This window comes from Anastrepha ludens, chromosome 4 (assembly GCF_028408465.1).
Source record: "Anastrepha ludens isolate Willacy chromosome 4, idAnaLude1.1, whole genome shotgun sequence".
In the NCBI taxonomy this organism is placed as follows: Eukaryota; Metazoa; Arthropoda; class Insecta; order Diptera; family Tephritidae; genus Anastrepha; species Anastrepha ludens.
Window position 1 is genome coordinate 77,480,179 of NC_071500.1, and position 22,450 is coordinate 77,502,628.

Here is a 22,450-nt window from a genome sequence, read left to right on the forward strand (position 1 = left end):
CCTATTTTTTTTCTGCAATTTCTTAACCAACGAAAATTCTTCATCATTCTATGTCGTAGAGCACCCAGACTTGAGAACTAACACATATAGTGAAAGACTGTTTCTTTTGATTCTTCTTGATTGCAGCTTCTACATCTAGCGTTGTACGGCCAACCCATCTGCTTCGCAGGGTCTTCCAAAGGCCAGTGGCCGATTATTGTTGACGCAATTCTTAATATGTTTACTGGTGAATTTCTTAACAACTCGTCAGTTCTGGATTTGTTGAAATTGGGTAACGTTTGTTTAGTTAATTTGCAGGTTTGCCTGCTTCTCCTTTTTGTGCACGGTTTGGGGAAAGCCTATTTCTACTGCTTCGGATTCGTTATAGGATACCTGCTGTCTTGCCAGCTCAACAGCTTTCTAATGTCCTTCTATGTCCCTATGGATAGGTACCCAGATGAGAGTGATGTCTGTCGTGCGTGCTAAAGCATAAATTTTTCCTTCCATTGTCGGACGATTTTTGAGTTTGTTGTAGGTGGCTGTAGAGCTAAGATCACTACTTAACTACCCGAAAAAAAAATACTTCCGATAGTGGTTGTGGATAGTTTTTAATTATCCTGCACACTTCCCTTATATTGAGAACTTCTACTTGAAAAATACTATTGCAATTCACCCAACAAAGCACTTGGAAGTTTCGAGGTCTTTCGAATATACACCGGTGCTTTCGAATCTAGTGGTGCAGGTGTTCTTCAGAAGCTTTATCTATTCGGCTAGAGTTCGATGTTCACATGGTAGTTCTATTTGGAGTCATAGACGACTACAGCGCCAATATAGGAAAAAACAAGAGTTCAAGTTCATCGAGATTAGAAAAATGATGAGGTCAATAATGAGTACCAAGAGGTTTTTAGGTGCTTTTCACTGTCTTAATTAGAATTACCATTATTCATTTTCATTACCGTTACCGTCTCTGTCGTGGTTGCAGGTACGCACACTTGAAGGTATCATACTTACGTAAGTTTCGTGCCGTCAACCACCTGGTAAAAAAAAAACAATAAATCGTTTGAATACCAAAGCTTTTCACTTACATTTTTAACTAGCACATATTGAAGCAACACGTCGCCTCTCGTCTCGTTGCACCAGCCGTCAGGAACTTAGTTGTTCACTTCACCCCGTTTCACATTTCATGCGAACCGCGCTTGATGATACTCGTACAGGAAGGAAAAGCCGGGAGCAGACGACAGTGTACGAAACAATCCACAAGTGTGTGTGCAAGTCTTTGGCAAAGTGAGGGCTACGATCCCACACTTTCAACATATATTGCTTATTATTCGCTTGTTGTTCGTCACCCACCACCTGTTCAACGTCCCTCTTCCCGTTGTCATCATTCTTCACTACCCGGAAGCACACAGGTCGCCATTTTTGTGCGCAGAAGCAGGCATTTGTCAATATTGCACGAGAGCTTGCCTTTTATTTACTGTCGGAGAGAGAGTTTGAGACAAGTGAGAAAATAAATACTAAGGGAAAATAATAAAAGCATAATGGCACGAATAACCACTTGTGAGCGCGACAAAGTGTTGCTCCTCGGCTACTTGTTGTGTCAGCAACTATAACACCAGCATTGTGTTCGCGAGACCGCTCGGAGGGTTGCTATGGGTGAGTCGACTCGAAAAGTACACTGAAAAATTAAATATATTTTAATTTTATATAACACCACAACTAAGGACTTACCCTTGCACAAAATCTTTGGAGAGTAGATTGCATTGGTTCACAATTTTATTTCCCAATTTTTTCTATTAATTAAATTTCAAAATAAAAGAGAAAAAAATAGTCTTATAAATTTTTTGTTTTAGAAAATCTTAAAAAATTCCCTCTCAAATAAAGAGCACTAAAACATACTTGTATATGAATATAATTCTCATGTCCACCCGTATTTAGGGGTTTGGTGGAGCTTATCTCCAATTTGCAGTGTGCGCCTTAATTTTATTGCACAAAATGGAAGTACCACCTTAATGCGGCCTCCGATTGACAGATATTTTTTGAGTCAAACCACGTCAAGTGGGCCCCGAATTTTCCATCAAATTCCCGATTTTAAAATCAATTGCATTTTTGGATAGAGAATTTGTCACATAATAATTGCTGTGAATAGTTTTTTTTCGCTTTTTGTTTATATTATTAACAATTCAATTTTTTCGCATGATATTCTTGTAAAATCAATATCTCAGAAACTACAATTGATAATTTGATGAAATTTATTTCGGTTACCGAAAAATGTTTACTCTATCGATTTAACGTTCATAGACTGTGTATTTGTCGAAACAATAATTTTTAACAATAATTTTTTATAAACAATCGCAATTCTTTTTGCGTTCTTCACGCTCTAAATGGACAATATTACCGACAGATTAAGCGCACAATGCTCACCTTTAATAATCTGTAAACAAAACTTTGTTCATCCAATCCGTTCAGAAGATATCGAATTTTTTGTCAAACTGTGTAAAGTTTTGATGCGCAGTATAGTCTGGTGCAACGCAACGCGCTTCGCAGTTGGCCTTGCATTGTCCCATGGGATCATACGCTAAAACGTATAGCACTTAAAAAAAACATAAACACGGATTAAAGATTCAAAAATGAGGTGTTTCATTACTAGAATTTTTATTACATACATCCATATCTACATGAAAACATACAAAATTGAATTAGTAATAATACTCTCGAAACAAGATGTGTCCTCGGAGACAGACGTTTTTCAAAATTAAGTGATAGAAATGTCAAAGAGATAATAGCAGAAATCATTAACGAAAAAAAAAATGAATATTCAGCTACGGCGGCCAAATATAGTCTGGATTTTTTGCAGTGTTACTTACTGTGAAACACTAGTGTTTTCGCCAACACCATTTACCGCCATTTTATTACCTCACCATACAACACCCATTACCCATCACGTATCGAGAAACCCTCACAACATTATAAATTAGTGTGCATATAAGTATGTAGAGGTATATTTGTGCCTGTAACTGAGAAAATCTGAATTTCGCTTCACATGCGAGAGAATCAGTGAAAATATTCACTTTACTGGCGCTGCTCCTTTTAAGAGTACAGAAAGTGGCACAAATGGCATTCGCTCACAATTTTCAACTCGAAATCAGTTCCATACAAATCTAAGTTTTATGCAAATTACTCGGAGAGCAAAAGAGCGCTTCTTGCGCCCGGTGGTAGGCAAAGAATTGCCGAAGGAATAATTCGAATGTTTTTAGTTTCGAGTTTGGCGAGCGTTAGCAACTGGATAACGCGCCAGTAGAAGGGAGTGGTACGTCAAAAACTGACGCACATCAGCAGTGTATTGTGCTCCACAGGAAAAAGTATTATTATTCAATTTTAAATTTTTTCTTTCACCACCTAATTTTGTGAACTATAATCAACTGAACTACTCAACTCAAGTTAAGCTATACTATATTCATCTTAAATTTACTGTCAACTTTATATTATAATCGAACTCTATGTGAATCGTGATTCTTCCCTAATCGGAAAGTGGCAATTCTAATTTTGATCCTGACCTGCGAGCTCCTACAAAAATCGTTAAATTACATGATGATGAACTTTTCTACGCCGTCTCATCTCTCCTCTGATCTTCTTTCAAAAACTATTTGCTACCTTAGCCTACCCTAAATCGACAACTTATTTGATTAAATGTAGTTACGAAATATAAAAAACTATGGTAGCATAGACTTTCAATTGTTTTACTGTTGCTATCCAACCATTTTACACATTTTTCGCTAAAGAAAAATAAAGTGACGTGCAGAATCTATGCATATTAACAATTGTGAATAATGAAAAAAGAGAGTGGAAACCAGAAAGCTATAAGTAGATGAAAGAGACAGGCACAAAACGAAGAACAAAATGGCATATTTAAAATTAAGAATACGTAAAAGTGGAGGAGACTGTGGAAATGTTTCTAGTGCTGGCGATAGTAAAGTCGATGTTATATTCTCAAAGTTAAATCAGTGGCCAACTTTTTGATGGATTTAAGACCAAAGTGACTAATAGTAAACGTGACCGCATAAGCAAACAAGTAAGAAACAATTTTTTCCCAAATAGAAGTCAACAGAAATATATAGTATGTTACACCTAATGATTACTTAATACCTTTTTTATTGTTGTTGTTTACTTTAGCTATTTGATAATTTGTTGATTTGGGTGTATAAGTGCATTCCTGTTGCCGCAATTTAGGCGCAAAACCGCAGGCGGGCTGTGAGAAGCAAGATAATCGTTTTGAGAAATAGAGTATTTCGTGACTATTCGGCACACGAAGTCGGTCGGCACGGTATTGCCATTCATTCAATTGGTTTGGCAGTAAGCCAACTCGGTTCGAAATGATGTTTGAAGTGAATAAAAACCAGAAAGACAGAGAATAATAATGAATTTCAAATGTTTCTTGGAATACGTTTATCCAAAATAAAATTAGAAAACACAAAACAAAACAAAGAGGCAATAATCAAATACAAGTGCAAGTATTTCTTAAACCATGAAAAAGACCGAGGCATCCCTTTTGCAGTGATGCAATGCTCACTATTATTCATTCGTTCTATGCTGATTTACAACTACACTAAAATATTATTATATGAAAAGTGTTCTAGCGCAAGCAATAATCTTTGTATTTCGTGTTGCCAATCAACAGTCGCATTTGTATAAAAATTAAAACAATGTTAGGAAGTTTACAGGTTTACAAGTGTAAGCTTGTGTATGTATGTCAGCAAATCTATAGTGGTTTGCTAACTAATTGCAACGCTAAGATTGCTCGAGCACTTTGAACTACACGCGATGTCTTTACATACATAATTTTTTTTCCTTTTAAGCCACTTTCAGGTGAATACCGCACTTTTGCTCTTCCCTCACCCCACAACCACCTGAAGAGTAATGACGAAAATTGCTGGTTTCACTCATACCGAATATTTTTGTAACTAAGACACACATATACTTAAACATACAGGGTGGTCCTTCTCATGTTTGAAACTTGAACTACTGATTTCGTGTAATGTGTCAACTAAAGTGCATTGATATTGAAACAGAAAGTTGGGTTAACGTCTGCGGCTTACGAAATTTATCGATTTACGCTTGAACAACGTTGGGAAATGTTAATGGAATTAAATCTCCAAACTTGTTTTCGAATAACTTTTTTACTAAATAAAAAATGATTTTGAGTGATGGAAATTTTTATTTTGCCTTTTATGTGCCTCGCCTGTTTATATACTGCAACTTCTTAGTTCAGAAAGGTCAAATATGATTGGCATAAAACGCCACTGGCAAAAATTATAAATCTTCCGATAGGGTGATTAATTTTGCGCCCCACAAGTATATACAATGGGGACTCGCCTGCCAAAACTACAAGAAAATTACGTTCTAAATTTGAAGCTGGATTTGAATTCTTTAAATTACTGAATAAATATAAATCTTACGCGAATCATCCAGCAGTGACTAACGCTCTCAACAACGAAATTGCTGCAACTATCGGTCAAATACAATTCCATACAGTCGAAAATGTGCTGAGAAATTAGGTTCATCGTACCGGCTACTCCCAGAGCTGTCGTGGAAGTCTTTTGAATTAAATATTGTCCATTATACTTTCAAATGGAAAAGCCCCACACTGAAAAAAATCATTCGTTTCTTATTTAAAGCTATTCAGTTTCAAACCCTAGGTGGCCCACCCTTTATGTACTTCTATAATAATACTAATGAGCAAAACAAAATCAACCAATATCGATAAATAGCCACAAATAAGAAAAAACACAAGAAAAGGCGGAGACATTACGTATGCAGCCTAATAAGAACGAAAACCAGGAGTAGTATTTATTTTGTGTCATGACCACAAATTTTCCGACTGTAGGTACATTTACTGTATTAATATATAAGGTATATGTGTGTGTATATGGTGGTTTTGGCACATGTGGATTCTAGATCACGACATATGTGTGTTGTTGTGTGAATACAAGGATGCACGAAAGTAACGGAACTTGTAGCTTCACTCATAAAATACAACCGCATGTATAAAACGGCACTGAAGCAATGATGAATCACATCACGAAAGTATTTAATTTTTTTCTAGCGCATTAGTAAAGATTACGCAAAAATAACTCGTTGACAATTTTTTTTGGAAATTGTTAACTTTACGTATAGCTTCGGACCACACTCTTTTCAAAAGTGCTTGCCAACATCTACGTTTGTTATTAGTTGACATGGCGCCGGCTTTGGGCGCATAGAGGTGAACAAATGTTTATCAATGCTGTCTACTTCTCGGTTTCGTCTCAATTACAGTCCATCGATTTTTAAAAATTCCTCATTAAGGCTACGCCACCAAGATCCTTCAGGGTATCCCCTGGGGTGCGATCCTTGTGTGTTCCATCCCAATGCCATTTGACTTATGTTGGTCGCTGGCTTGCGCATTGTATGGTCAATCCATTTCTATTTCCATGACATCTTTCAATGTCTATTGGTTTTTGTCTGCTTGGATCAAGGAGTTGTTCGTTTGAAATCCTGTTCTCAGGCCACTAGATACGGAGGATAGTTTTAAGACAAGGGTTCGCAACTTCTGCGTCGCAAATACAGACGCCAACCAGGTTTCTTATCCATATAGTAGGGCGGATTTAACATTCGAATTAAAAGTTCGTAACTTCGTGCGCGTTGTCACCGGTTTGGAAAACCAGATCTATTTCAGGCTTGCAAAGGCTGTCTTGGTTTTTTTGAGTCTAACATCAATATCTTCTTTTACTCTACCATCCGGTGTGATTTGGCTCCCTAGAAAGGTGAAATTCTTGACGTTTCGAATGGGTTCTCCATAAATTGCGAACCTGTTTTAGAGCAAGACGTTGATTGTCATGGACATAGTTTTTCTGACATTGATTCGCATTGCTATCTTTTTTGGTGTGAAGCCAAAGTTATCATGTTTTCTCTGCATGTGTGCATCGCCATAGTCATGGTCATCTGGATTTTCCATACTCACTATGCCGTCAATGATTATTAAAAATAGTAGAGGCAATAGTATATCGCCTTGTTTGACACCAGCTACAGGTTCAATAAGCTTGTAAAGGGCACCATCGTGTAGCTCTCGGCTTTTGAATTTCACTGCTGCTTCTGGAGAATATTCCTGCTGAAGGCAATAGCTTTCGTCCATTTGCCCATACTGTTCATTAAGGGCTCACAACCAAAGTACTTTTCAACTTTATCGTGCCTCCCTCTGGAAGTTTAATTAAGCAGTTAAATCAGTCAGTCCTTCGATCTCGTCCATTTAAATCAAATTTAGTCTCTCCATCTGACTGTTAAGAAAAAACTTTTTCCTCTTATTGTTGGCAATTAAACACGTAAGCAAGTTTTTCAGAACTCATTTAATATAGTTAGTGCTGGTTGGTTGGTTGGTTTAAGTAATGATTCTTCCAAAATCCCACTAGCGCTTCGCACCATTTTGTTGCCACATCCTCGTTACCAACTTGTTTACCAGTTATTTATAGCATAAGGATATCCAATCTGTGCGGTTCAGGGACCTTATCAGGTTGTTGACATCTAAGCCAGACAGCTGTTCCAGACTCTCGAACAGCGGTTTACCCAGGGTTAACATGCTGTCCTTCCATAGGGCACGGCATTCGCAGAGGAAATGGAAGATTGTTTCCTTTTTCTCCGGTTGTTTACAACTGTGACAGTATGTGTTGTCAGGGATGCCCATTTTAGCTGCTTGTTCTCCCTCAGACCAAAAGCCAGTTATGACTGCCGTTAGTCTCCGAGCGTCCCGGCGTTTCATGTTTCTCAATGTTGACGATTGCTTAAGGTTGTAGGTGGGCCACAACGTTCTGCTAATTTTGCATTTCGTCTGATCTCTCCAACTACAATCTGCGATTCGGAGGTATTTTAGGGAAATTGCACCCTTGACTGCGCCTAATGGTGTGAATACCGATTCTGTAAGACCGTTATTCATAGCAGATCTCCTTCTTGCCAGTTCATCCGCTTTTTCATTACCTTCAATGCTCCGATGTCCCGGGACCCAGATTAAGGTAACTTTAGGGTTTTCACTTAGGGTGGTAAGGCTGGTCCTGCTTTGTTCCACTACTTTAGAGGTTGTTGTAGCTGAACCAAGTGCCTGGATTGCAGCTTGGCTATCCGAAAGAATAGCGAAATTGCCCTTAAAAGAGGGATCTGCAATTAGTAGCCTACAAGCTTTCCCAATTGCCAGTACTTCCGCCTGAAAGACACAGCAAGCATTAGGGAGACGCACAGATCTTTTAATTTTAAGTCTATGAGAATATATTCCAGCTTCCACACCACAATCCATTTTACTGCCATCTGTATAGACTGTAGTGTCGAACTTGTTTAATGAGAATCCCTTATTCCATTCTTTCCGAGATGGAAAGAGAGTGACAAAATTTCTACTGAATGTTACCGTCGGGACGATGTAGTCAGTCCTCTTCGAGGTATACTGGGTTTGTCGCAATAATAGCCTGGCAATGCCCTGAGCATTTTCCTTCCAGTGACCCGCTTCATTTAATCTAAATGCACTCATTGTTGCCATCTTCTTGATATGTAGATCTACCGGAATAACGTGTGTCAGAGCGTTCAGGGCTTCCTAGGACATGGTCTGATTGCACCGACTGTTATTGCACAGGCAGATCTTTGTATTCTGCTAAATAATTTGATGTTGTATTCTCTCTCTAGAGCTTTCCACCAAACTACCGAGCCATACGTTAAAATTGGTCGTATAACCGCCTTATACAACCATAATGTATACTTGGGTTGAAGACCCCATCTTCTTCCTAGCATACGTTTACATTCATATATCGCGATTTCTGCTTTCTTTACCCGTTCTTCAATGTTTAATTTCCAGCTAAGTTTGGAGTCCAGACTTACCCCTAAGTACTTTGCACTGGGTGAAAGTGAGAGGGTTTGTCCGTTAATTTTTGGTAGAGTAAAAATTTCTACCTTATATCTGGTCGTAAATAGCATGAGTTCTATTTTACGCGCGTTTAAGCTTAGGCCACAGCCTGTAGCCCAAGGGTTAAGCTCGCTTAGCGCCCTTTCAATGATCCCACTGATCGTATTGGGACGCAGTCCTGATGCCATTAACACCACATCATCAGCGTAAGCGACCATTAAGTTGTATTAAGATTTTACTAATAACACATAACCAGAGGAGTGGAGATAGTACTCCCCCCTGTGGAGTGCCCCTGTGGACTCTTTTTGTTATGTTGATATTACCCATATTAGCTCAAATTATCCTGGTTTCTAGCATAGAGATGATCCAATTGCTGATACAATTTTTCACCCCTAAGTCTATTAACGCCCGTTGGATAGCAACAGTGCTAACGTTATTAAATGGGCCTTCTATGTCAACAAAAGCTGCCATGGTGTAGTGTTTGCTTGCCAGAGACCCCTCTATTGTTCGGATTACCTCGTAAAGCGCTGTCTCCGTCGATTTGCCTTTGAGGTAAGCATGTTGTGCAATTGATATACTAGAGCTCTCCAGCGAGCTTCTAATGTGTACGTCTAAAAGTCGTTCAAATGTTTTTAAAAGGAAGGACGACAGCCTAATTGGCCAAAATTCCTTCGCTGATTCATGTCCCCTTCTGCCTACCTTTGGTATGAAAATGACTCTAACAGGTTTCCAGCTATTTGGAATATAACCTAGGTTTAGACGCGCTTTGAAAATTTCCATTAGCCATGGCAGAATATTATCAAGAGTTTCTTGGGAAAAATCCCCTCAAGGCCTGGAGATTTGAAAGGTGAAAACGATTTGATTGCCCATGCAACCTTCTCTTTTGTAACTATTACATCCGCAAGATGCTGTGGGTCATAACGGCTTTGCCGAATTCTCCCAACATCGCTATTGTGATTGAGTATTTAAGAGAAGTTCTAGAGACTCTTCTACCGTAGAAGTCCGAGTGCCATCTGGCTTCTTGACCCAAGAAGCCATTGAATGATCTTTGGACAAGATACGGCTGAGGCTCGCAGAATCTCTGGCAGATTCGATTGAAGAACAAAAATCTCTCCAGCTCTCCTTCTTGGCGGCCCTAGTTGCCTTTTTGTACTGTCTCCGACTATATCTGTAAAGTTGCCAATTACCTGTTGAGTAGCTGAGATTCAAATTTGATCTGGCTTCTTCCCTTAATTTCGAGAGCTCATTGCTCTACCAGGGAAGATATGTTTTTTTGCTATATTTAATTGAACACGACGTCTTGTAGGCCCTACTGAGTGTCTTCTCCAATGTTGTAACCCTACTCTCAAGGTTTTCCGTGACAGTGATTTGGCTGATCGGAATTCCTCCCAACCTATTGTTCACTACATTTTTGAACTTTTTCCAATTAGTTCTTAGTGGGTTTCGATACGGTAAGGGTATATCCACCCCCAGATCGAGCTCGTAAAGGATCAAGCTGTGATCCGAGAAAGAATTTTTGTTGAAAACCCTCCATCTGTCTACCCTTACTGAACTGTTTTCGGACAGTAACGTAACATCAATCACTTCCGCCCATCCCCTAAAGTACTCCGTACTAGGAAAGGTGAAAGTGGGGGTGTTACCTCTAGAATGTCGTAAAAAAACTCACCTCGTTCGTTCGTTTCCGAGCTGCCCCATAGAGAGCGCCTTGCGTTGGCATCGCATCCGAGTAGCAGGTTCTTATTTCTAGCTTCACGCACAAGCCGACGAGCCTACTCGGGTGGTGCTGGCCGATCATGTGCCATGTAGATGGAAGCCAGTATGATGCCGACACCGTCAGTGGCTTCTACCTCCACAGCCGTCACATTCTGTGAACAATATGATGGGATTAAAATATGTTCAAATATTTCTTAGCTACAATACAATACTTACCTTCAGTCCGTTTGTAGAAAAGGTTATGGTTGTTTCCAGTAAACCCCTTCACCTCGGTGCTCCGCACCCAGGGTTCCTGGATTAATGCGATGAGAACAGTTAGGTTGTCCGTTGCAGTCCGCGAGCGCTGCAGGTTTATTTGCACAACTTTGAGACCCATGCTGGCCGTTTTACAATTTGACGGCGTCGCCAAGCTGCACTCCCGGGTGCTGCTCGTTAGCGCCATCGTTTTTGGTAGATGCGGCGTCGTCAAGTTGCATGCCCGTGAGTAACTCGTTGGCGCCGTCAACTTCGTCCTGTTCATTCTCCAGAATTGCAGAGCGGAATATCTTCAGTTGCGTTTTCCTGACGCCGAACCGAAGTTTGTTGTCCACTTTTTCCAGTGGCTTGTTGCTCTCCTCCGATATTTGGAGAAGGAAGGGCACACTGTTCTTTTGCGGGGCCTACGCTTTGATGATGCTCCAGTCATCCATTGGAACAGTGCGGTTGTGTGCTTGTAAGTATGGAATTAGTTGCTTAGCTTCGAACTCCGTTTTCGGTATCCAGATGCGAGCCCTTGGCCGTCGAGGGATTTCGCTGCCCGGGATTAGTTTGAGCCTCAAACCTTTCCAGTCGTTCTGGATCTTGCCCACAACTGTTTGCAGGAAGTTAAGAGAGAGTTGATCATCGTACTTGATCACCCTGTATCTGCGTTTGGCTGTGGCACTTTGGTATTGAAGCGGTGTGAACCGACACTTTGTGCTTCTTCGTTTGTCGCTTTCGTCCTGCGAACGATTGCGTTTCACGGCTTCTGCCTTCTGGGTGGCCTGGAACGCCCGGTACTCATCGACCACCTTTTGGCACCTTGCCTTATCAGCCGCGTCCTTTGGATGAGTTTTCCCTTCAGCCTCATTATTGCTTATTCTGCCAAGAATAGCCAGAGACCTCTGGTAAAGCCTATACCTGCACGGGCCTTTTTTAACGTTTTGACGCTTTTGCCTTCCGCTGATGCGGATGTAGATGGTTGATTTAAGGTTGATGGCGGGCTGGGGGCCAGAGCTTTCCCAACTTCCTCAGTTCGTTAGTGTCGGTCCGTATTGTCCATTTGTCCATCTGTTGTGTCAATGGGTGCGTCCGCTTGTCCGTCCGTTTTGGGTTTGTGTCCGTCCGTTTGTCCGTCTTCTTGGTAGCGTTATCCGATTTTTTTTGTTTTTTGTGGTTTGTTCATTTTTCTGTTTCTTACGGTCACCTTCCCTTCCTGCCCATGTCGCCATGTGCGGTGACCAATAAGGATATAGGGGAAATAAACGGTCCGCCATGGCAGCTCCCCAAACCATGGTAAGGCCACCGTTACAAACTGAGGCGGCCTGATATCAGGAGGGCTCCGTTAAGAGACAGCCTAATTTTATCCCCCGGCTGCCAAACCCACCCAATAGACACGGGTCACGTTACACCTTGGGTAGAGGGAGTTTTTTTTAACGAAATTTACGTATTCGACTTGTGTGGTTCGCGGGAGTCCTATTCTCTTGCCTTCCATACCTGGGAGGCGTTCCCCTATTCACCACCGGGGGACGCGCCCTATAGGGATAAGAGGTTCCCCCAAGGGATTGTTAGTGCTAGTACATTTCAATTAAAACACCAGGCTGAGTCAAAGTTTCCTATATTTGGTATTTTCAAAAGAAAAGTCCCTCTAACTCAATATATTTGTACTACTCACACAGTTCATCGTTCAGTTACATGTTGCATTCCTTGCCGCAAATAAGCGCAGTTCCCTTCGATTCCTTGGAACCGTTCAAACAACATTTTTAGATCCATCTTAGCCAAAGTTGCCAAATCGCAAGCTTCTACGCCATACAACAAAGCAAAAGTGGTTTGGGCACGACGAGGTAGGGCATTAATGTCTAAAAGGACAAAAAGGACATTAAAAAAAACAAAAAAGTACTCCATTGCTCGAGTTCTTATTTTCATTTCCGAATAATTTCTTCAGAAATCATTTTATTTTACTTCTTGCGCTAACCCTGACGTTCAAACGCACAATTTTCACTCTCTGCGGAAGCTTTTGTTTCTCGAGAATCATGTGCAGGTTTTCCAATACCTTCAGGTTGTGAGCGGAAAAAAGCTGTCAGTGTCAAATCACAAATAATTATGTATTTTTTGAAGTAGAGTGCTCTCACATTTTTTTATTTATTTATTTATTTTTTTTTTAGAAGACATGTTTTTCATCAATAACTACATGAAGACATCTATTTTAATACTTTCAGATCCATTGGCCATCACATTACGTACTTGCAAACGTGTCAACTAATTAACCACTCTGCATACCTTCCACTGATCCTATTAATTACCAAAAATTATGGGAACATCAATTTTAAGAACAATTAACTCATTTAATGAAAAACAAAACCTAATAAAAAGCAATATTAATAAAACATAAAATAGCAACGACAACAATTCAGAGAGAAAAAAATATTTAGTCAACGATACAACGAAGCAATACTCAACTGTGAGCAAAAAGAAAATTTTAAAAATTTATATTTAGCATGAAAAGTTTAATTGAAGCATTAGAGACGTTAAAAACGTTTGAAAATTATAAATTAAACATTAAGAGTAAGTTCACATATAAAAAATAAAAATCCGGCTACTACCATACGAACACAAGCAAACAGATCTAAAAACAACAAACAATTGTATGTGTGCAGAAGTGAGTTGTGACCTCTGCTGAAGCGTCTGAAGCAAGTAAGCTTTGTCAACAAAATGTCCGTCGATTGCATGCGACCTTCAAGCAACAAAATCATAATCACACCAGGTGTCACACTCTGCTATGCTCAAAATACATCAGGATGGCCGCCGCATCAGCAGACTCGATCAACTAGTCGCCAACTGGCGCCTGTGAGATCACAACGACCACCAGTAAGCGCAACGAGTAAAGGAAGGCATATAGTAACGCCGAAAATACCCCCAACGCTTCCAAAGCAACAGCCCACGATTTTAGTGGTTCGAAAAACAGGTGCAGTGAAGCCTTCACCAATACCATCATTACAATCAAAATCTAAATTGGCATCACTTCCGCCATTGTCGCGGAGCACACCAAAGCGAAGCAATTCTATCAGGGGAGGGAGTGGTAGCAATCAGAAACCGAGAAATGGCCCAGTTAATGGTGATCGCATTAATTTGGAATTGGACGGTGCAACAAGTGATTTAGAAGTCTGTAAACGACTCGAATGGTCGGCCGCACAATCTTTAGTCGAAATGAATGCGAAAGATAAACAAAGACGCAGTGCCGCTACAGCACAATCGGCCACAGAAAGAAAACCATTGACTACAATGGAAGTTCCGGAGACAGTATTAGTGGAAGCGCCAATTTCTGGAACTGTATTGAATGGTCTAAATTCACATGACAGCGGAGGTAAGTACGGAAATAGAAATGCAGTAAACTTTAAAGAAACTCTTCAATTACTACGTTTAGTAAAAAAATTACCGCTAGATTTTGCGTGTGACACTAGTTAGCATAATTTATAAAATAATCACCATATAGAAATTATGCAGTGTGTTTTCTTAAGCCATTCCTATACCCTTTCCCATATGTTTGGCTGAGCTTCTCCTCGAATTTAAGATAGGCGTTTTGGTAAGTTCCACAACTGGAGAGACTTGCAGTTTTTTTTCGATTCAGAGCGGCAGATAAGTTTTTATTCTGACATGATGGCAATAACCGCCATTTGTTCCCTACCGCTTTTAATGCGTCATTGTTTACTTATGAGAAAGCAAATACTTATCTTTCTCCTCAAATGTGCGGAGAAAAATTAGTTGAATGATAGACTTCTCAGAGAAAAAAAGAAACTGAAAGAAGTAGTGCAGAAAGTAAAGGAAAGTAAAGTGGGACTGGCAGGGATGTTACCGCGTTACATGGCTGCATTAGGTAAATCAGAATAGGGAAATGTTAGCAATCGAGCACTTCTTTAATTCCTCAGAGTTCATATCACGCGAAACCATCAAAGAAATGTTCGGTAAAAAGAGTACCTCCAGAAATCTAAAAGAACACACAACCTAATGGTCATGTATTTTGATGTTTGTGATAAATTTCTTAGGGGCACTTTATGATTATTTTTCTCATCCGACAAGCTTAAAATGTCAGTGTAATGTCTAAAATGAATAAATGTCTGAAATCATTTTTCTAATGCCCAGTTTCGTCAATCAATTTTGAATTTTTAAAATCAGACAATTAAAATTTGTGCCGTAGTAAACTTAGTGGTTTGTACAATAACATTGCAAGATACGTCTACTGTAAAAAACGTTATGACCACATTTCTGATTGCGAAAAAAATTGCTTTCGCATCTTTTGAAGATTTGCTTAGATTTAAATGTTTAGTGTTACTCCAGAAGATTATAAATACTCAGATACCTCAAAAATCGACTTATGTTTTCAAAATCTTGCCATTCGTTAAACTTGTAATGTTATGGCTGTACAGGTTGGGCTAAGGCCTTTATGATCTATTGTGCGCCCCTAAGTGCTTAATTAGGATTATTTAGTACACAAAGGAATCCAAGCAGCTCCTTAGGAGCGAGCAATTGTAGGCCTAGGAGTTCCAGGATTCTGTGTTCTCCTGTGGCCTAATACTTCACAGTTGAGGATTAAGTGGTTATTACAAGCAAAGTGGCCTGTAAGTGCTCCACAGAGTAATCTGAGGCCCTTTTTATCTAGGGTTAGAGCAGATTTTGCTCTGTTAGTATTGAAGTTCAAAAACATTTCAGAGTGATTAAGACCGCTTGTGCCGTTCCAGTGTTCCCTGATTTTTGTATGGGCCCATGTTTGGGTTTACTGTTTTATATTATTTTTGTTACAGCCGAAATATGGGGTTGGCCCAATAAATAGCCTTTCTGCCCCCTTTTTTGACATAAAAGTCTCCATTCTCGTTTCCTTCTTGTCTCCCATCTCCTGGTACCCAAATCAGTGAGACCTGATTATGTGTGGTCAGTTTGTTAAGTGCATTATTACACTCTATTACGACTTTTGACTTAAATGTAAAGCTATTCAAAGCTTTGAGAATCGATTGGCTGTCCGAAAGTATTTTAATTTTTACTTTGTCGAACCTTCTTTTGGATAGGATTCCCACTGTTTCCATTATAGCGAAGAGCTCCGCATGGAAAATCGTGATATCTGTACTTGGTGTTAGGGATTTGTTTGCTCTAGGCCCCACTATTCTTGCTCCTATTCCCTGCATCGTTTTGAAACCATCTGTATGCCATTTTTGTGAGTCATCATTTAGCGAAGTTGGGCTAGTGTTCCACTCCTACCTAGACGGGAAGAGTACGGATGTGGTCATTCGTCTGGGTCATATATACTGCACGTTGAACCCAGTTCAAGATATTGAGGTGTCCAGTATGATCTCCTGATTTAAGTTTTTCTTTCATATGAAAAAAAAGTGCCTGCATAGTAGCTTCCTCTTGTATTGCTTAATGTAGCGGTGGTAAATTTAAAAGCGCTTCCATGCCAGCAGTTGCGGTAATTCTCATGGCCCATGTTGAATTAGACAGCTGCAGTATACAAACAGACAAGCAATGGAGCAGGTGAAGGTCAAAATAATTTGCATCACCCAAATTCATTTGATTTTTTATTTAGTAAACAAGTTATTCGAAACCAAACTTGGGTGATTCATTTTGTGCCACCTTGTAAAAGTAAAAGTATGACTATTTGGTGAAAAATTTGGGTCGACTGAATGAACAATACTGGGTTGTTCAATAAGTTTTTTGGTTCGAATTTGGCTCGAAAGAGAGGGCGTTGCTACTAGGCTACATATTTGTTTTGTGAAGTTAGTGCACTCTTCATACAAACGTATGTGAAGCTTCAATGCAATATGTCTATTCATTCTTTGGTTACAGGCCATTTAGTATCGACGCATCACAGTTTGGAAAAATTCAAGTATCGTGCAGTGATTGAATTTTTATTTTTGGAAGGTTTCAAAGCAAAAGCTTTTCATCATCAATTAGAGCATTAGATGGAAAGATGGATTGCTGAATTTAAACGTGGTTGTACAAGCCTTAAAGACGATGCACGTCAAGGACGTCTAAAAACAGCAACAACACCAGAAATCGTAAAAAAAATAAAGGAGATCGTATTGGGAAATCGTCGCGTAACTGAAAGAGAATTAGTAAAAGCCCTAGGCATCTCATTGGGTAGTGTAAGCAATATTTTCACATTCGAATGCGACTTTCTCAGAGGAATTTTATTCGAAAGAATAAAGTTGATTTTGTGCATCCATTCATCACTATCAATGAAACTTTGGTCTATCACCATGATCTTAAAACAAAACAAGAGACTAACTTCGTGAAAAAAAACCCAGTTTGCAAAAGAAAAAAATTATTTTTCATCTAGGTAATTGTTCCGTCTCAAAAGCATTTTGGCAATGGCTAAAATCCATTAATTAAATTTCGAATTGTTGGAGCATCCACTATATGCCACAGATTTGGACCGTAGTGTCGTCCATCTGTTACCACACCTAAAAAAATGCTTGCGAGGAAAGCATTTTTCATCAAATGACGAGATCAAAATAGCTGTGGAAGCGTTTTTTGCAGCCCTTCCAAATTCTCACTCGTTGAAACAAGCGCATTGATGTTCAGACAGACCTGAATACTAAAATCTATTTCAAACCATAAAATTGTGTTTTTCTTATCGAATCGCAAATCTTATTGCACAACCTAGTAATGGCCTATTTTGAATATTAGTTGAAATGCGAAAGCTGCATACCATATTTATGAAAAATGAAGCATTTTTTCCACGAAAATTACTCCTTATTTAAGTTTTCAAGAACTTTTTAGCCCATCCTTTCCCTTGCTGTATCAGTATTCGTTTTGTTTTTGCAGCAACAAGATTTCAAAGTTATATCGAAACCTACTCAAACGCATAAAAATTTTAAATTCTTTAAAAAATTAAATTTAGTATCATAAGTTTAAATCTTATTCACATAAAAATATAAAGCGACTCTACTTAAGAATATTGAAAAGTCTTAATTTTAAGAGAGACATTCTACGAAGTGATGCAAAACTGCCTCTATCTCAATATGTTGCCTTTTATACCATATTAAACGTGTGTTTATTGCCACTAGTCCTCTAAATTTCACTCCTATAATGGCACTGGCTTTTATTGTCGTGATTGCGTTGTTGGTGTTGTAACTGCATAGAACAGCCTCCAAAATTTGTTGAGAATTCTATTGGACTAGCAATCTTAGCCTAACAAAGAGTATTCATATGTACATAAATGTATGTACACATACATATCTACAAATATATACATACATAAGAATAAGGCGCCCATCGAATTGTAGGAAAAAGTCACATTGAATTTTCGTTTAAAAAAGTTAAACTACCTTTCCCAGTCTTGGTATATTAAAATAAAAAGCTTTTTAATAGCAGTTTTCAAATTTTTGCATTTCCAACATCTTTTTAATCCATAAGCACTTCAACTTTTAATTGCTTTCAAATACTACTGAGCAATTACATTTATGACCAATTTCGGCAGGGTAGTTATCATAAAATGAAGCTGAACCAAATGAATACGAATGGACACTCATTCAGATATCTCAACCGCATACTCATGTTTTTATTCTAGCATACCATTTAAGGACTTAATACACATAAATACAAAATTTAATTCCAGATATGCAATGCAATTACCAGTGGTCATTGAAGCGACTACTACACATACACTCCCCTCTTACACATTGCTTAATCTTAACATGTGCAGCGGTTCATTTATGTATCCAAACTCGTATCATCTGTTATGAGATACTAACACCTTTTAGTTTAAAACAATAAGGAATTCAGTGTGGATAAAAATATTCACATACTCGAGAATTATTATATACACATGTACACAAATATGTGCATACTCAACTACGCTATTTTCAAAGGCATTTCATACTATCAAATCGAGGTTGATAGAACACAAGAACGCACCTTCCTATGTGCCATGACGTCAGAGCAGGAAATAAACAAACAAAAAGAAGAGGAAGAATAAACGTAAGTGCGTTCAGAACAAAGAATTGCCTTGCCCAAAATTCAAAATGCAAGTTTATTCCGCAAAAGTGATATTATCGCCTTCAAAGTACTCCGTAGTCCCCATCAACTGCAATACCCTTATTCCAACGTTTGATCCGGCTCTCTAAACATTTCTGGAACCCTATTGTCGGTATAGCCAACAGAGCCTTCTTCGATTTTTCCATTACTTTTTCCGGCTGCTAAAACACGTTCCCCGTACTGGCTTTTTTACCTGATCAAACAGAAAAAATCGCTAGGAGTGAAGAAGACTTAGGTGAAATACTCGGCATAAATAGGGATCTGTCCTTATCAATACAAGATAAGGCAGCTAACAGCTCATACGAGTACTTTGGCCATATCAAACTTAAGAAGTCTGCATTGATATCAAAGGAACAAAAACTCCAGATGTGCAAAACTATAATAAGACCGCTTCTCACCTACGGCTGTGAAACATTCGTCCTTAAAATTAATGACATGAATTTACTGATGCGATTTAAAAGAAAAATGTTCGGCCCTATATCATAAGAGACGGTACATACCGCATACGGTATAATTATGAGCATATTGTTTTAATCGCGGGACGAAATATAACGCGATTTATAAAGTCGCAAAGATTGCGATGGTATGGAGACGTCCTAAGAATGAGCAGTGAGAGAGCGACCAAAAAAGTTTTTGAAGCAAGTCCTGAAGGAGCAAGAAGGAGAGGCCGGAAAACGCGACGATGGTTGCGAAACGTAGAGGACGACATGCGTAAGATGAGAGTCTCAATCTGTCGAGAAGAATGGAGACGTATTGTAGAGGAGGCAATGGGTCACCCCGGACTGTAATGCCAATATGATGATGATGATGCCTAAAACTTCTTATAGGAAAAACTGTTCGTCCAACGGAAGTATCCATCTAATAAAGGTGTCCGTTAAGAAAGGTTTCACTATATTATCATATATATATGTATATACCTATAATTATGATACATGCGCATGTATCTATCTGCCATGTGCTAATTGCCGTTGAGGCAAATTGTGAGCAACACAATTACAAATCAGCACATAAAGAAATCAGGAAGCATACAAACAGCAATATTTTGAAAAATAGTAATAGGAAATATTAGCGGCTGAGGCGTTAAGGCAAATTGTGAGCAACACGATTACAAATCAGCACATAAAGAAATCAGGAAGCATACAAACAGCAATATTTTGAAAAATAGTAATAGGAAATATTAGCGGCTGAGTTATTTCTAGCAGTTTCAAAATTATTTTTATGATTTTTCAATACATTTCGCTTATACTGCTTAATTTATGCAGAACGCTCGAGAATTCACGGCACTGTTAGTACGGTCAACAAGTAAACATGGTAATTGATAAAAAAAAAAAACAATTTTATAAAGAGATGGAATGTAGTGAAACTTATTTAGCTCTTAAGAGCAATTAAAATAAATGTCTTCGTAGGTTTGATTGTAGGTCTACCCATATCTAAAAAGGGTCCGATAAATAAATAAAGTTGGATTTCGTTACATGCTTACCTATCGGCAAGTTAAAAATATAAATTTAAAATAGTTTATGAAAGCACTAACTGTAATAGCCAAAGACCCAAATACACGCTCGTGGTTTAATCCGAACTGATCTTCAGCCGTTGAGACCTGACTGTTAAGTACTTCTTCTTAACAGATACTGCCGCTTCACAAAATGCGAAATAATATACAGGGTCCGGCACTCGAAGTGTAACAAACTTCAGACCGCTCCGCAACTTATGCACGGGCAACAGCTGTCTATTGTTGGCTAAATGACTGTCCAGCATATCGTTTACAAGCGCGCGTAAGCATTTTGCCAAGAGTAAACGCGGAAAAAGAAATTCAGTAATGGATTTCAAACTTAATAGTGTGATTGCGTTATAGTTGGTTGGAAAATCACAACCAGCGACTCCTCGTGAGCTCGAGCTTCTGGTAGAATCTTTGGAAATATTAAGTGCTGGCAAACATCTGGTTTTCAAACTCCGGCATTTCGTACTTTCCTTTAGCCCACAGGAGGCTCCGTCAATGCATATATATTTTAAAGCCATACCATTACCAAGTTTATACTGCTGGGAGTGTGATTGCATTGTGAATTTAGTTCTCCACAAAGTCTAATAATTGGATAGTTTTAAATTTGCCCACCTCTATCCTACACTGGGTGTTGTTTCATTCATGAATATATCCAACATCCACATTCAATAGTTACATGTGGAATGGGGGAAAGTTCCAAACGGTGCGAAAGGAGTATTTGCTTTCACACGAAGCGCGTGTGTGCAGAGATTAGGCCACTCCAAGGCACGCTCACCGGGCTTCGCACGGCACAATTATGTATGGGCTGAACGCAGTTTTAATCACCTCCAAAATTATGCGGAATATTCGCATACACTTAAAATTTTCACAGCTGCATAGTAAATAATCGCAACTAAGTATTCGTACATTAGCCTTAACTGCATGCAAATGCTCGCGGACGCTCTACTCTCCCATACACATATACATATGTACATATACTCGTATGTACTTACGTATGTATATATTGATATATTTTTGTACACCTTCATTTTTGCCCGTGAATGCAAGCTTTTGGTTATTTTGATCTCGTTGAGGGTGATAGTTACAGATGGTCTCTGCCGAGGGCGGCAGCCGAGCTCACAACGCCAAGGGGATGCAACAGTAATATCTCTGCTGACACAAGAACGTGGTTATCTGCACCTATCATAGCAATCGCGTCACGCACCAAATTGACTTTGAACGCCCCGAGCGCCCAGTTCTGCACAAAATCAACAATAAAACATTTACCGAGAGTGAATTGTGGCAAAATTTCAGCTGCTTTCGCTTATTTCTATCAGCCACCATAGAGTAACAGCCTACCAACAGTATTTGTTGCTTTATTGTGCAAAGGAGTGATTATAGTTCTTTGCATGTGCATATAGTACATACATATATAACTGTCTAGTATACATATAAGTATGTATATTCAAATAAATGCATGCATGTGTGTATGTATATTTTCTAGTATAGGGGCATGGTATATTCACGAGATGAAGAACCACCCGCATACGAATTGCTTTATTAACCAAATTTAGCACCGATTCTAATCAAAATGGTACGGGTGCAGAAACCCAACAATAGCTGAATGAAAATTGCGTACTAGAGAGCGAACCACCCACAACTTTAATTTAGTTATGTGCTCGTATATACGTATTTAGGTTGAGCATATATGTATATGTATGTGCACGCGCATGTTGCTGAGTGACACCCGCGAGGGTGTCAGTATAAACAGTAAAAAATATAAATTGGGGTGTGACTTTGTGTGCCATCTTACTTTATAAGGTCTACTAAATTCAAAGAAGAACTTCCAGAGATGTATGCTGTAATACAGTATTATAGCAAAAAGTTTCATATGCATACATACATATATCATTGAAAGAAATGTCAAATGGAATTATAAGGTTTTTTAAAATCGATCTAATTGAGCTCTACTCAATGCTTATATAAATAAGTGGTAAACGAGATATTTTAGAATTCGGAAGTGAATAGATACGCCAAGATTTTGCAAAAATGTATTTCCAAAGAATTTTAGAAACAAGCCACTTCAAATAGATCCAAAAATATGC

General features: G+C 38.9%; 1 protein-coding gene across 1 annotated transcript in view; it reads left to right on the plus strand.

The window, feature by feature from the left end:
• Positions 1-3,780: 3,780 nt before the first annotated feature.
• LOC128861722 (Krueppel-like factor luna) overlaps positions 3,781-22,450 on the plus strand; it is a 30,750-nt gene continuing 12,080 nt past the window's right edge. Inside the window, exons 1-2 of the mRNA XM_054100068.1 lie at positions 3,781-4,048; positions 13,060-14,204. Of these exons, the coding sequence (XP_053956043.1) occupies positions 13,553-14,204 (652 nt within the window). The 5' untranslated portion in view covers positions 3,781-4,048; positions 13,060-13,552. The remainder of the gene's footprint in view (positions 4,049-13,059; positions 14,205-22,450) is intronic.